This window comes from Hippopotamus amphibius, chromosome 4 (assembly GCF_030028045.1).
Source record: "Hippopotamus amphibius kiboko isolate mHipAmp2 chromosome 4, mHipAmp2.hap2, whole genome shotgun sequence".
Classification (NCBI taxonomy): Eukaryota; Metazoa; Chordata; class Mammalia; order Artiodactyla; family Hippopotamidae; genus Hippopotamus; species Hippopotamus amphibius.
Genome location: NC_080189.1, coordinates 179,442,573 through 179,458,158, shown reverse-complemented (window position 1 = coordinate 179,458,158; position 15,586 = coordinate 179,442,573). Strand labels below are relative to the sequence as shown.

At 50.5% G+C, this 15,586-nt stretch overlaps 1 protein-coding gene across 5 annotated transcripts in view; it reads right to left on the bottom strand.

The window, feature by feature from the left end:
- BDKRB2 (bradykinin receptor B2) overlaps nucleotides 1-15,586 on the bottom strand; it is a 62,565-nt gene that overhangs the window by 10,868 nt on the left and 36,111 nt on the right. For 2 of the 5 annotated variants that reach the window (XM_057732482.1, XM_057732484.1), the window contains exon 3: nucleotides 12,133-14,552. The exons of the other annotated variants lie outside the window; for them this stretch is intronic. In XM_057732482.1, the coding sequence (XP_057588465.1) occupies nucleotides 13,463-14,552 (1,090 nt within the window). In that variant the 3' untranslated portion in view covers nucleotides 12,133-13,462. Of the gene's footprint in view, nucleotides 1-12,132; nucleotides 14,553-15,586 lie in introns of those variants that run through there. 5 annotated transcript variants of the gene reach the window in all.

The following is a 15,586-nucleotide window of genomic DNA, read 5'->3' as shown; positions in this document are numbered from 1 at the left end:
GAAGAGTAAGGGCTCTTCCGGATGCCTATAATCTGTATTCTGATTGAGAATCATACAGTGGATTGTGAAAGGCTTTGTTCAGGTTGTATGGGAACTGAATATACGTTAATTAATAAAACTGATTTTTAATGTGTTAAAATTATTTTGACAGATGTTAAATGATTATTTTAACCAATTTAAAATAATTACAACAGAGACAGTTATAAGGCACAAAGAGGTGGCCGGTGGAAGACCCAGGGCTGTTGTCCAGAAACAGAGGACAGCCTGGCCAGCTGGGTGGGTTAGAACAAATTTCCCTGGGATTGTCCTCAATGTTAACGCAGTGGGACTCCGGGCAGGTACGCGTGGGCTCAGACCATGCTGGACGCAGTTTCAAGGAAAGGATGAGCTCAAGATGGAGGAACTTGGGGACACACAGGTCACGTCCCCACCGTGACATTCAGGCTCACTTTCCAGCTCTCCAGCAGCTAAACCTTGGAGTCACGGGTCTCTTCTCCTTTCTAGTCACATCCAGCAGCTTCTTCAAGTTCATTTCATTGAGTGCATCTCTACGAATGACGTCTATATGCTAAGCATCTTGGCATCTCTCTTACCATCTCCACGGAAAGAAAACCACCGCGGGGCAAGTTCCTGCCAGGATGATAGACAGCGTTGTTCTAGTTTTGGTCCCGCTAGTGCTCTTCACCTCCGCGCAAACTTTCCTTCCCATCCTAGTTTTAGACATTTCTGCAGCAAATAAGGCTACAAAAAAGAACTCCAAACCAATCTCCTTGCTTTCTGATTTTGTTTTTTACCTTGAGTCTATCCTTGAGCTAGATGAATATTCCAGAAGCACTTGGATTTTGTCACTTCAGTGGCACCACCCCTCGGAATTCACGGACTCCTTGGTGGTCCTGCAGCATCACCTGCAGTCTTCCGTTCTGGCTGAGAGGGGTGTCCCACGGACCTAATGCATCTGGACTCGCCGACCTGTGAGTATTCGCTAGAAATCACCACCCTAGTCCTCTCTCTCTGCTTCATGCCCATCCATCTTTCAAATCTTTACGAAGGAGCTCTGAGCGTTTTTCCTCCTGTTCTGCAAACATGTGGAGAGCAGCTCCATGGGTCCAGGTGCGAGTTGGGGGCGGGGGCAGAAAGGAAGCTCAGCATCTGCGCTGGGCCGCTCACGCTCGGGTGGATGAGGCGGGAGAGTGAGCAGACATTTGCAGCCACGCGTGGCCAATACTGAGGCAGAAGGGCACACAGCTGCCGCATTGGGGGAGGGGGGGTCAGGGAGGGGCAGAGCCAGAGTAACTGGTCGTGATGTCAGGGGGATAAAAATAAAATCCTTCATGTAGGTTTAACAAAGTGCAAAGACTCGGAAATCAACAGGGAGACAGCTGCCGACTTGAGTGTGTCTTACGCATTCAGGAAGCCACAAGCGCTGTCCTGACCTGAGTTCATGGCCATTTAGAAGCCAAGGGGTCTGGGCACTGGTCACTCTGCAGAGAAAACTCTGCTGGGACAGGGGTTCGGTGGACCACGAAAGTTTAAGGAAGTCCATGGAAAACTCTCCATTCACACTTTGGTCCTGCTCTGGGAAATCAGGTTTTCTCAGCTGGGCAGTGGGCTCACTAGACCCTCCTTTTGGGGGAACTGGGAGGATCCCATGAGCTAACACAGCCAAGGGCCTGGCACACGCTGGCACTCAGGAATCCCCCCCAGGGTCAACTCTCAGAAGGGGTCTGCCCAAGGATGATCAGCTCCATTCCTCTGTGTTCTAAAGCCTAAGTCAGACCATGGTGTGTCCCGTCTCGGGCCCAGGAGGACACTAAGATTTGACAGTGGTCCTCAAGGCCACAGTGCCCCACCCCCTGCTGCGTTTCTGAGCATCCCTCTCCGTCTGCCTGTTCCCTGGCTTCCTAGCTCTGTTTTGAACAAGCCACATTCTCTCCTACCTCTGGGCCTTTGCACTGGCCATTCTGTTTGCCTGGAGTGCCCTTCCCATAGGGACCTGCACCCTCACTCCCTCAGCTCCTTCTGGTCCCCACCCCCCACCCCTTATCAGACAGCCTCTCCTCCGCTTGCCTGGCTTCACTGTTTCTTACAGCCGTTATCATCATCTGGATACATTCATCTGTTTATCTTTTACTTCCTGTCTGTCCCACCAGAATGGGAGCTGCCCTGGGCAAAGGGTTTATCTCTCTTGATTAGAGTCATGTTCCCAGCTCCTACAACAGGGCTCACATGCTTAATAAATATTTGCTGAATGACTTCATAACTCTATTTATAGACAAGAATATCAACAGCTTCTCTCTGTATCAACATGCATGTTCCAAACCCCTTGTGGGTGCCAGGCCCTGTGTGGGCACTGGAGGGATGGAGATGAACGAAGCCCTCTCCCTGTCCCCTTGAGCAGCTCTTGGTCTGGCTGAGGACAAAGACAGGCAGACATCCAGTGACTATGCTTTGTGGAATGCAAAGTGGCAATGAAGTGCCAGGTTTCTGTCCGAGTGTCAGGACGGAAAGGATTTAATTCTGCTCAAGACAGAGCTGGGAAAAATTCATGGTGGAGCGATATTTGAGCAGGGTTTTGAGAGATGAATAGGAGTTTGGAAGACAGGCAAGCTGAGAAAAACATTGTAGATGGAAGGAACCATATGCATATCATAAACACACTTGTTTACAGATGTGCTTATGGAAGACCCTCTTAGAACTTGGAGTCAGAAAGCCCAGGTTCTAGCCACCCCCCAACCCCGCCCCAGTTACTCATTCTTTCTGTGAGGTTACATAGCCCCTACCCTGGGGCAGGCCCTGTGCAGATATGCCCCTAAAGACTCTTGGTTTGGTGCAGGGACGGGAATTAAGCAGTATCAGATCTGAGAGAGTGGGTACCGAGGGGGAGGCCGTCCACCTGCAGTACTCCTGGAAGAGAGCCAGGGGACCCAAACAGTCCTGGGAATGCTCTGACCCTCAGTTTCTTCATCTGAGATCGTGCCCTGCCTACTTTGAGAGCAGATCTGAAGATCACACACTGCATGAAAACTATCAATATCACATTATACAGATGTTCACAGCATAAGATGAATGTTTATATGTTGATGTAGCTTTTCCCAGTTTTATGACTTTTCTCTGTGTAATCTGGGGGAAGTACCCATTTTCTAGTCAGCCTAGATGGCTAACTGGCCCACATGTACAGCAAAATATGGGGGCATGAAACAAAATTCCTTTTCCTTAGAAATCGGTAGTTCTCATTTGATGTTTTTAATGGAGATGGACTTGATGTTGTGAGCCTTTATCTTTAACATAGTTCATGTCGGTCCCATGACTGGAGACCTTTGAGCTGCAAAACTGGGTACAGGTGAACTGAATGCTGAAGATAACTTTCACCTTTTCTGCAAGACTCGGGGTCACTGTTGACAGACAAGCAAATAGAGAAAACCACCTGTGGCAAGTTCTATGAAGAAACAGCTCAGGATGTCTCGTTCTACAAAACAGAACGGGTGTGAGAATTTGCACTGAGGGAGGTCAGGGAGGCAGAGGAAAACTGGGAGGAAGAGGAGAAACGGATTGCAGAGTTGGAGGAGCTCAGTGCAGGCAGAGGAAACAGCATAAGCAAAGGTCCTAGGGCTGCAACAGCTTGATGTGCTTGAGGAACTGAAGAAAAGAGTACAGAAGTCTGAGCAGCTGGAGAGGGGGTGGACAATTGGCAGGACCAGCCCAGATGGAGCCTGGGACGGTGGCTGATAGAGTCTGGAGTTTCCCAGGTCCAATGGCATTGCAGGTTGCGGGAGGTCCAAGGGGTCAGAACATGTGAGAGTGAAAGGAAGGAAGAAGGATCAGGCAAAGGGAGAACTGAACTGCAGGGCAGTCTTAAGCTTCTGCAGATCTTTGAAAATTCCTGGATGGGATGATACTTCAAAGCTGTCTGAGTTGGGGCAAGAGGACTGGGCTTCCCTCCTTCTCTCAGCCACTGGATGAAGGATGCCCTGGAAGATGGCATGACCTTGGGTGAAGCAGCGCTTAAGGTGAGCACTGTCTGCTGGCAGGGTCCCTGGCAGCTGGAGTAGCAGGTCCTTCATTCCTTAAGGATAGTCTGGATGACATATCCGCAAGAAACAGGAAGCCACCAAAGGGCTTTAAATGTTTGGAAAGGTCCCCCTAGCTCTTGTGTGGCCAATGGGCTGGAAGGGTTCAAGGCTAGAAGAGTTGCTGGACATGGGGTTGGATCTGAGATGCAATTTGGAGGTAGAACCAGGAGTGCCTGGTACTGTGGGGGGAAGAGGGAAGCATCAAAGATTTTTCTAGGGGTAATGGGGTGGTACCATTTACCAAGATGGGGAAGATGAAGGGAGGAATATTTCTTAAAAAGGGAATCAAAAAGGCTGGCTTTGGGGGGCTTCCCTAGTGGCACAGTGGTTAAGAATCCATCTGCCAATGCAGGGGACATGGGTTCAATCCCTGGTCTGGGAAGATCCCACATGCTATGGAGCAACTAAGCCTGTGTGCCACAACTACTGAGCCTGTGCTCTAAAGCCCGAGAGCCACAACTATTGAGCCCATGTGCCGCAACTACTAAAGCCAACGTGCCTAGAGCCTCTGATCTGCAACAAGAGAAGCCACCACAATGAGAAGCCTGTGCACTGCAATGAAGAGTAGCCCCTGCTCTCCATAACTACAGAAAGCCCGAGCACAGCAATGAAGACCCAATGCAGCCAATAAATAAAAAATAAAATAAATAAATAAATTAGAAAAAAAGGCTGACTTTGGACTTAAGTTGGAAATGCATGGCTCCCCAGTGGCATTCAGATCAGAGAAGATTCCTCAGAAGGGAGTAGTTGGCATAGAGTGTATCAGTCAGGGCTCTGCAGAGAAACAGAACCAATCGGATCTATCTATCTATCTATCTATCTATCTATCTATCTATCTATCTATCTATCTATATCTATCTATCTATATCTGTCTGTCTGTCTATCTATCTATCTATCTATCTATCTATCTATCTATCTATCTATCTATCATCTATCTATCTATTATCTATCTCTCTATCTATCATCTATTTATCTATCGATTGATTTATTTCAAGGAATTGGCTCACATCATCTTTGGGGGTTGACAAGTCCGAACTCTGTAGGTCAGGCCAGCAGGCTGGAATCTCAAGCAAGAGCTGAGGCTGCAGTCTTGAGACAGAATTTCTTCTTTCTCAAGAAGCCACAGTTTGGGCTCTTAAATCCTTCCCACTGCTTGGAGGAGGCCCACCCATGTGATCAAGGATTCTCTCTTTTACATTGATTGGAGATGTTCACCACATCCACCAAATACCTTCACAGCAGCACCTAGACTTGTGTTTGAGCCCAGGCAAGTTGGCACAGAAGACTAAGCATCACAGGTGGTATACAGAGCTGGGATCTTGGCTGGGATTAGTTAGATGGGCCGTTAAGAGAGATGAGAAGCGGGTTTAGGATCGAAGCCTGAGGAATTCCAACATTTAAACTTCAGGTGGAGAAGGAGACACTGGCCAAGGAGAACAGGAAGGAGCAGGCAGTGAAGATCAGGTTCTGTGCCCATCAAAGGCGGGAGCCCCTGGGTTAGATAAAGCCCTGCGTTAGACAAAGCAGGATGGACAGGCTTCTTGCCTGCAGGCCTTCTCAGGGCCTTTAATATGCATTTGTGCAGCCCCAAGAGGAAGACGTAGTAGTTGCATTTCTCAGACTCTTTTGATGAAGAGCCAGACTCTTTTGTTGTTGTTTTTGTTTTTTGAGAAACTTTTGGAAACTCTGCAGAAGTAAATAATGGCATCAAAATAGCTTAAACATTGGAAGGGGAGCCCTGCAGCTATAGAAGCAAATGAGGTCAGGACTGAGTGGAAGAGAAAGAATTTGGGCAACTAATGGACTGGGGATGCCGAAGGAGAGGTTCCCTTCTTCCGTGGCAGAGCCCGAGGGGGAGGGGTGGTACTACCTTAGAAGGCCATTCACTAGTCAGGATGTCGAGGGTCTCACTGCTTTGTCTTCCTCCAGGGGGACTGGTATTTTGCGAAAGAATCTGATTCCGAAGCAAGACCCTAGTCCTTGAAGTCCGATGCGGAAGTCAGAGTGGGCTGGTCTGGCCGAGCAGCCACCTCTCGGGGGTTTAAACCCCAGCTCCATCACCTTTGAGCTGGTGAACATGGGCCATTTTCTATACCATCTCCTAGCTCAGTCTCTTTATTTATTAATTTATGTCTGGATTTTTTAAATCATTTTTAAAAATTGAAGTATAGTTAATTTACACTGTTTTGTCAGTTTCAAGTTACAGCAAAGTGGTTCAGTTATACATATATATATATATATTCTTTTCCATTATAGGTTATTACAAGGTATTGACTATAGTTCCCTGTGCTATACAGTAGGTCCTTGTTTTTTATCTATTTAAAAAAAAATTTGTTTATTTATTTGGTTGCACCAGGTTTTAGTTGTGGCAGGCGGGTTCCTTAGTTGTGGCATGTGTACTCTTAGTTGTGAGAATGCATGTGGGATCTAGTTCCCTGACCAGGGATGGAACCCAGGTCCCCTGCATTGGGAGCTTGGAGTCTTATCTACCGTGCCACCAGGGAAGTCCCTATCTACTTTATATACAGCAGTGTGTATATGTAATCCCAAACTCCTAATTTATCTACCTCTCCTGCCCCCTATGGAACCTCAGTCTCTTAACCTATGAAGTGGGCCTCTACCCTGAGTTTGGGGATCACGTGAGATGATGGTCACATAGCTGGCCCTTGGTCAGCAGCCACCAGGAACTTTTCTGGTTTCATCACTTGGTGGTTGCACAAGGCGGTGGTGGTGTGAGCCAGGAGGGTTATGTAAGCCATCCTCCAGCTTAGCCACGACTGGGGAGGGGAACAGACAGGCATACTTGACTCCCCGCTGAGTGGGCTGTGCGGTGACTCAGCATGGGGAGAGGCGTCCAGAGGAGCCTCGGAGCTCTGTCTTGGGCCATCTTTCAGGGCTGTTTATAAACAACCTCCCACCAAGGTGGGCTTGGTGTTGGGACTGTTGGGAAGCTGGGAGCTGGGCCCTGTGACCCCTTCTTAACCTGGCCTGAGAGTCCCGGAATCAGCCTGCCTTTTGGGGAAGGAGGAGAGAAACAGGGCAGCCCTGGTCCTGGGTCAGCAAAGACAGGGTGTCGAGGCCTATGGTGCACACACGCTGGGGGCCTGACCCAAGCCCCGACGCGCTACATTACCTTGAGAGAGGCCTCAGCATCCTCCTTTGGAAGAAATCTCTAAAATTCTGTAAGATAGCGTATCCCATTCTTTCTGAGGAAAACTTCTATCAACAGCTAGCATCTCTAGCCCCCAGGAGACCTGAAGAAAGCAGCTGGCAGCCTCCTCTGTTGTTGGGGGAGGGGTGTGTGTGAACTGTGATGGGTACCTCGATGGTGAGCACGCGCTTAGAACTGTTAAAACCCCTGTGTTCGTCCCCTAGAGCCCCCGGATCAGAGCACCACACACGGGGTGGCTTAAAGGAACAGAAATTAATTTTCTCACAATGCAGGAGGCCGGGCGGCCAAGAGTCCAAAATCAAGGTGTCGGCAGGGTTGGTCCCTCCTGGAGGCTCTGACGGGGGTCTGCTCTCTGCCTCTGCCCAGCTTTGGTGGCTTCCTGGGCATCCCTTAGCTTGTAGAAGCATCACTCCAATCTCTGCCTCCATCTTCTTAGGGCCTTCTCTCTATATCTCTGTGCATCCTCTTCTCTTCTTATCAGGACCCTAGTCATTGGATTTAGGGCCCATCTTCATCCAGTATGACATAATCTTAACTTAATTACTTCCACAAAGACCTTATTCCCAAATAAGGTCACATTCTGAGGTTCCAAGTAGACGTGAATTTGGGGAGGGGAGGGGATGCTATTCAACCCACGAGAACACCTTTTTCAATCTTCACAACACCTGGATCCTCATTTTATAGGCAACCCCCTCCCTCACCAGAAACTCAGAGAAGTTAACTGATCTATCCAAACTCCCACAGCCTGGAAGCAGCCAGGCTGGTGTGTGAGCCAGGGACCTGGCTCCAAGTCCAGGGCAGCCCCTGTCATGTTGGTCCCACCCTTTACAGTTTACAGAACCCCCTTTCTAGAATTATTAGCTCTGCGTGACACAGGTATACGTACTGTATTATCTGCCCATTTCACAGATGAGAAAACCGAGGCCAAAGGCTAGTGTGGGGGAAATGAGTCAAGTGGTTTGTCAAGATCACACAGTGAGTAGGCGGCATGGCAGGGACTCAAGAAACACCATGGTTTTCCCCCTACTAGTCCACATTATATCTCAGGGAAGGCCCGGTGAAAGAAACCAGACACAAAAGGCACATATTGTGGGACTCCATCTCTATGAAATGTCCAGAACAAGCAAATCTAGAGACTGAGAGAAAATTAGTGGCTATCAGAGGCTCTAGGGAGGAAGTGACTGCTAATGGGTGTGGGGAGATGAAGACGTTCTGGAATTAGGGGCAGTGATGGTTGCACAACCCTGTGAATACACTAAATGCCACTGGAATGAATAAGGCCTGGAAATCCTATCTCAATAAAGACACTATAGCAAAGATCTCATTGTAAGGTGTCAGCCACTGGAGAGGTGATTCTGCAGGAAGCAAGAACTCACAAGCCCCAGAAGATGCAAAGTCTGTTTATTGGGGCAGAAAGAGCCCAAGCCAAGGCTCGGATGCTCTTCACACTGGTGGGCACTTTGGGAGCATCCCCTGTGACAGAATTTGCATCCCCTTGTTAAGGCACAAACACACCTAGAGCAGGTGGCTTCCAACCACCCTCCTGAAGAACCGTGTGGCCTTAGCAGGTTATTTTCATCTCTGAGCCTCAGTTTCCACATCCCAAACTGGCAATGATACGACCACCTCCCTACCTGAGTGGTTGTGAGGGTCAAGTCTAAAAAGAGCTCAGCAATGGACAAACAACAAGGTTCTATTGTACAGCACAGGGAACCATAGTCAATATCCTGTAACGAACCATAATGGAAAAGAAAATAAATAAATAAGAGCTCAGCAGAGTGTGAGACATTTTCATGGAGCCCCTTTGACCTCAGCCCCAAACCCCACAAAGAAACCATTCAACTTTCAGCCACAGCTATTGCCAAACTGTGACCTCCTCGCTTAACCCTGGCCCCCACATCCTCCCGGGGCTTGGCGAGGGGTCAGGGCTGGGTGAGGCTCTGCAGGGCCCAGGGATTGAGTAACTAAGAGGCGGCAGAGTGGGCTGCCGGGGTCTAGGGATGGAGACCGCACCTCCGAATCATAAGTGGCTGTATCACGGGTGGCAGGCTGCATCCTCAGCACTCGCTCCCTGGTAGACAGGTTGCACCTCTGCACCGGGCCCTCACCTACCCTTGCCCGGGGCAGACTCAGAAGCTGGGCCCATCCCTCGGTTCTGAGTCCACCAGAGGCCCACCTGGGCTTCTTCCCATCGCACCAGCTCGCTGGGGCCAAGGAGGGTCAGGAGTCGTGGGCCGCTCATGTTCCCTGACTGGGGTGGGAGGTAGTTAGGAGAGAGGCTTTCCCAGCCTGTTTCCACCTGCTGAGAGCCCTGCTCAGACTCCTCTGGATTGCAGACTTCCTTGAGTCATGCCCCATCCGTGAACAAAGTCCCTCGGATGAGTGAGCTTCCTTGAACACTTGTGGGCAACGTTCTCCAAGCTCAAGGTCTTGGTGGGGTGCAGGCTGGATGGGAAGTTGGGTGCAGGCTGGATGGGAAGTTGGGCACAGGGCAGAGAATGGAATATCTGCTGGGCACCTGTGTCCAATACGGCTGGACGGTAGAGAAAGAGCCAGGGACTGGAGCTGGTTCATGAAGGCTGGGGCCAGCTCATGAAGAGTCTTGTGAGCCACCTTAGAGAAGTGGAGCTTCATCCCAAGAGTGGTGGGACACTACTGAAGGGTTCCTGTTAGAAAGGGCCATCCTCCCCCTCACCATCATCTTCATCACAGCTGCCGCCATCACCACCACCATCATATCCATCACAGCTGTCGCCATGACCACCACCATCACCACTGTTATCACCACCATCCTCATCCTCATCGCCATCATGGCAGCTCATGCATGTTGAGTGCCAGCTCCGTACCAGGCTGAACACTTTCATACGCTAATTCTGCTAACAGTTCTATGACGCGGATGCCATTACTATCCTCATTTTACGGATAAGGAAATGTAGACTCAGAAAGGATAAATGAGTTGCCCAAGACCACACAGCAAATAAGAGTCCGAGCCAGAAGCAGAACTGGATTCCAGGTCTGCCTGATCCCAAAGCCTTGGCACCTAAGCACTGTTCTTTACATGAATAGCCTCCCTATTACCATCTTTGCCTTCATAAAAGATGTCATTGGTTGCAGAGTGGAGAATAAGAATTGGGAGGTGGTGGTGGCTAATATGAGATGGGGAGACCAATGAGAGATAATGGTCAGACATAGAAAGATGCAGATAAGTCCAGAAAAAACTTAGGTGGAATCTAAGAGAGGTGCTGATTCACTAGGTGTAAAGAGTAACAGAGAGCGTTAGTCCTCTTTACCATGAGCCCCAGGTTTCTAGCATGGACAGATGGATGTGGAGACGGAGTAGTGTTATCTGTGTAGACAGAGAAAGCAAGTTTTGTTTAATGAATGAGTGAATGAATGAATATATGAATAATGAAGAGGCCCCAAAATGGAGCGGGTAATGAATTCCCCATCACTTGGGAGTATGCAAGCAGTGGCTAGACCACTGTTTGATCTAGACCTTGTCAAATGGAAGGCACCTAATAGATACACATCACACGCATGGATGATTGAATTGCTGTCATCCTTATGATTCTAGGGCCTCATGGGGCCTCAGAGGTACCTGATGGGCGCTTGGTAATGAGTCACCAATGTAGGAATGTGGGATGGGAGAAAATATTCAAGTCCCGTTGAAATTTCTTAAACTTCTACTTGAGTATATTTTAGAGTGTACATTTTAATACATGTTAATAAGTGCACATATTGGGTACCTATAATCAACATTTTTTTACTTATATGGATATGCAATTGCAATAGGTTGAACACCACTGACCTATAGGACAGAAGCCCTAAAGTAGGTTGAGTGGAAATAAATGGAACCCCCGCCCCCAACATTTCTAAGTGCCCGTGGCAGTGTCTGTGGCAAGACTCAAGGTTTCAGGAATGGTAACAAATGAAAAAACTACACAAAGATGCCTCATCCTTTTATTATGCTGGACGCAAAGACACGTTTATGCTCTTCAACCATTTCTCTTTGTGAAATGCTCCCTCTTTACAATGTAATAGCTCTTTGGATCTTTCACAGGACAGATATGCTTTATCACAGTACGGACACACCCCACGGGGCAGCTCCCTTCCCACCGATGGATTGCTCCTCAGCCCACCGGTGGACCGGAAAGGACCATTAGGAGCCCGGGCTGTGATGCGGCTCTGCTTAGAGGAGACCCTTTGATCCTATACACCCGCTCATGAATGAGTGCTATGCATTCCAAAGCCCAGCCTCCTTCTTGTGTTACCCCACTCACAATATGCGCACGGTTTACCTTCAGTCTAATACTAAATGGTCCTACGTCTTATTTCATCCGTTTTCTTTCTCCAGCTGCAAGTGTGTATGTTTATTTGGGCAGAGGCGTAGGCGTGGCAGAAAACAAAGCCAGGGATGGGGAAGAAATCTTTTGTGACCTCTTTTCTTTTAAAATCCGGAGCCGGATTGGGCAGGATTTATGGTCCTTTGCCATCTAAATCCTCCTGGTCCCCCAGGTTCTATCCTCTCCAGAGAGAGCCCACTAACACATCACCCATTTATTGATCGAGTGAGTGCTTCCAGGGTGCTGCCCGCGTTACACGTAACTCCCAAACTCCAGCGCTACTGAGCGCTCCTCCCTGCCTTGACGCTAAGGGCTCCACGTTGGCGCCTGCGTGGTGCGTTCTCCATAGCTCCCTGTGGGCCGGCCACAGAAGGCAGATTATAAAACGTGTAGAAAAAGAGGACCTAGAACTTGCGGCCAGGGCTGTCTCTTAAGCCTCTCGCCAAAGATGCTGGTTTAGCTTCCTCCAGCTGACACCTGGTACCCGCTGTTCGCCCCGCCCACCCTGCCTGCCCCGCCCACCCATGCCTGCCCCGCCCCTCGCCACAACGACCCGCCCATTGCCCTGCCCCTGCCCCGCCCACAGGAGGCAGAGCCGCGAACCCCTCTGCAATTGCTTCTTTGGGCAAAAGACCTGCTGGAGGCGGGTTGGGGAGGGCGTTCTCCCACCCCCATTGAAGGGGCGCCCTTCCTTGAACATGCTTGTGGTGCACGTGTGTGTGTGTGTGTGTGTGTGTGTGTGTGTGTCCCATACTGATGGGACCGACAGGTGGTGGAAGGAAGCTAACATATTGAGGACCTAGTACGTGTTAGACACTGCTGGGTGCTTTAGCTACACCCATGAGCTACAATACCGATTCTCTTCTACAGACGTTTTGCTGAACCTGTGTCCTTCTCCTTTATAACAACTGTATTCCCATTCTGTGGGCACAAATCGCCTCACATTTACATAGCACCTTTCATTTGTCAAAGTACTTCTATGCCCGTTGCCTCCTTTAATCCCCACAACAGCCTCGTGTTATAGAGGAGGAAACCGAGGCAGGGACACAGCCACGAGCAACTAGTTAGAGGCTGAGCTGGGGCGTCGGCTCCTCACCCCTCGGCTCTGCCCCGCCCTCAGTGCCTTGCTTGACCTCGTCTAGAACAGCCTTCTGGTGGTTGCAGGTGCCGAACCATCCCCACGCGAGTCTGCAAGTTCCTGCAAGGCGGAGACTGTACTTTCTTCTTCTTGCCCACAGTGCTCAATACTGCGTATACAGCAAGTGCTGGATAAGTGCTTATTGGGTTCTTCTTTGGCACAGACCACTTGTCTTTCTGTGAGGGGAACGAACGAATCCTGGTCTCCGAGTTCTCACTGTGGATCTCTCAGAGTTTAACCTTCATTAACCTGAGAAATCATCCTCCACAATCCTAGCTGAGCGGAATAAAGAAACCCAAGGCAAAACTTCAGCCAGGCCCTTGTGGGCACTCAGCCGCTGCACCAACCCTGGGTGGCGTTTCTGGAGGTCTGAGCTGTCATGCTGGGGCAGGGTGGGACACCACGTGGGAGGGATGCTCGGTGTCTCTGTCTCTGCCCTCAGGCACCTTCCACTCCTGGGAAGCAGCAGACTGGTCTAGAGGTGGCAGTAAATAAGAACGATAATACTGTCGTGTTTCTGGAGCCCTTGGCTGTGCACCAGATCATTCCAACCTCACAGCCTTGTTAACCTGCAACTTGGGCCAGGCGGGAATTTACCGGAGACACCCACTCGCTGCCCAAGGTCACACTTGAGAGGCCTTCCGTTCCTCCTGGGGCACATCCTGAGAACCACTCTCCATCAATTGTCACACATGTTGGTAGCCCTGGTGACATCTGCTCACTGGCTGCTCCCCACCCCCTACGACAGTTTGTGAATCTGGCGTTCCACTGAGATGGAGGTCCGCAGCGTGCCCATGGAGTTCTCCGTCTGGCTGGGCTCCGACCCGCAGCCCCCTTGCGGGCACAGCCGCCCATACACCTCCCGCGACTTCTTGCGGAAGCGCTTGCCCACGATCACGTACACCACTGGGTTGAGGCAGCTGTTGCTGTAGGCCACGTAGGACGCGATCTGCGTGAAGACGTCGATCACGTGCTCGTCCCAGCAGCTGGAGAGCACGTGGAGGCGCTGCAGCGTGTCCAGAAAGGTGCTGATCTGGAAGGGCAGCCAGCAGACGATGAACAGCAGCAGCACGGCCAGGACCAGCAGCGTGGCCTTCCTCTCCGTCTGGATCTCCTTGAACTTCTGCATCTCGTTGTTGCGCAGCACGCGCATTATCTGCACGGTGCAGAAGGTGATGACGCTGAGCGGCAGCAGGAAGCCCACGGAGTTCAGGAGGATGTTGATGAAGACCTCCCAGCTGCGGGACGGGTAGATGATGATGCAGGCCGTGACGTTGTGGCCCTCGGCCGTGTACTCCCGCATGGTCCGGAAGGCCAGCATGGGCGAACTCAGCAGCAGCGTGCAGCCCCAGATCACCAGGCTGTAGAGCTTGGCCCAGCGCACCCCGCGCATCCGGCCCATGGACATGGTCTTCACCAGGGCCAGGTAGCGGTCGATGCTCACCAGCATGAGGAAGCAGATGCTGCTGTAGAGATTCATGTAGACCATGGTGTTCACCAGGCGGCACAGCGCTTCCCCAAAGAGCCAGTCAAAGTTATTGGCGATCGTGATGGCCCAGAAGGGCAGCCCAGAGGCCAAGAGCAGGTCTGCCACGGCCAGGTTGCCCAGGTAGATCTCCGCCACCGTGCAGCTACTCTTGTGCAGGCAGAAGACGCTGAGGACAAAGACGTTCTCGAGAGTGGCCAGTATGAAGAGGACCCAGAGGAAGGGGGACTGGATGGCATTGAGCCAGCTCCACCAGTCGGAGTGGATGCAGCTGCCGCTGTGGGGAAGGGTCCCGTTGAGAGTAGGGTCAAGGACTTCCGAGGTGATGTTGAACATCTCGGCACTGCAAGAAAGTGGAAAAGAGGCAGTTACACCTCAAGGTCACCAGAGGAAGGAGAAATAACTGATGCAGAAGGAGAGGGGAATGCTTCCAGAAGGCAAAGTCAGGAGGGGAACTCAGGGCCTTTCTGTGCCATGTTCAGTGATAGTCCAGGCACACCTGAGTCCCCGGGGTCTTAGGAAGGTGCCTCTGCTCCTTGGACTTAAACTGAGAGCTCCTGTTCTTCACTTCCAGGCTCCACGGGAATGTTTCCTTGGCCTGCATCCGTTACCCATACTAACAACTGGGAGTCTTGGACCCTGGATCTCCTCGAAGATTCCACGATGGCAGGATACACACCACATTCCTTCCTTATTGCAGGGGCCCCTCCCAAAGGCGCTGGTCTCTTTCAGCCTCTCGTGGCCTGGCTGTGGGTAAGCAGTTTATTAGAAGAGACAAATGATTATCATGCCAGATGGGGAGATTCCAGCCTGGCCCGGGGGCCATGGCCCATCTGGCCATGCCCTGTCTCCTTCTGGCAGAGGGCAGCATCATGCTTTGGTATCTTCCATCGGTGTAGCATTAATGATGAACAGAGGCTGCTTGATGAAAAGGGAGAGGCAGGGGCTTTGGAGACAGACAGTCCTCTGAGTTCAATCCTGGCTCATTTATTAGCTGTGTGACCTTGGGTAAGTTAATTAACCTCTCTGAACCTTAATGTTCTATTTTGTAAAATGGGAATAACGAAATCTTCTCAGGGTTGTGGTGGGAATCTGAGACAAGGTGCAGAAAGCCCCAAGCACTGCACTTGGTCCAACAGACATGAATAATTACCTATTCTTGGTGAAGTTATTAAAATAACCAATGTCAAATTCCAGCACCACTGTTGGCAGATTCTTGGTCTTATACTGGAGGTTTCCTCATTAACCTACTGGCTCCTCTTTCACTCTGGGGTGAGACTCAGATCAGGGGGCAGTTCACTTTCTGGAAGTCTTGCTGTTCAGGCTAACTCATCTCTGCCTTCAGCAAAGAGGCATAGGGCTTGGACACACATGAGC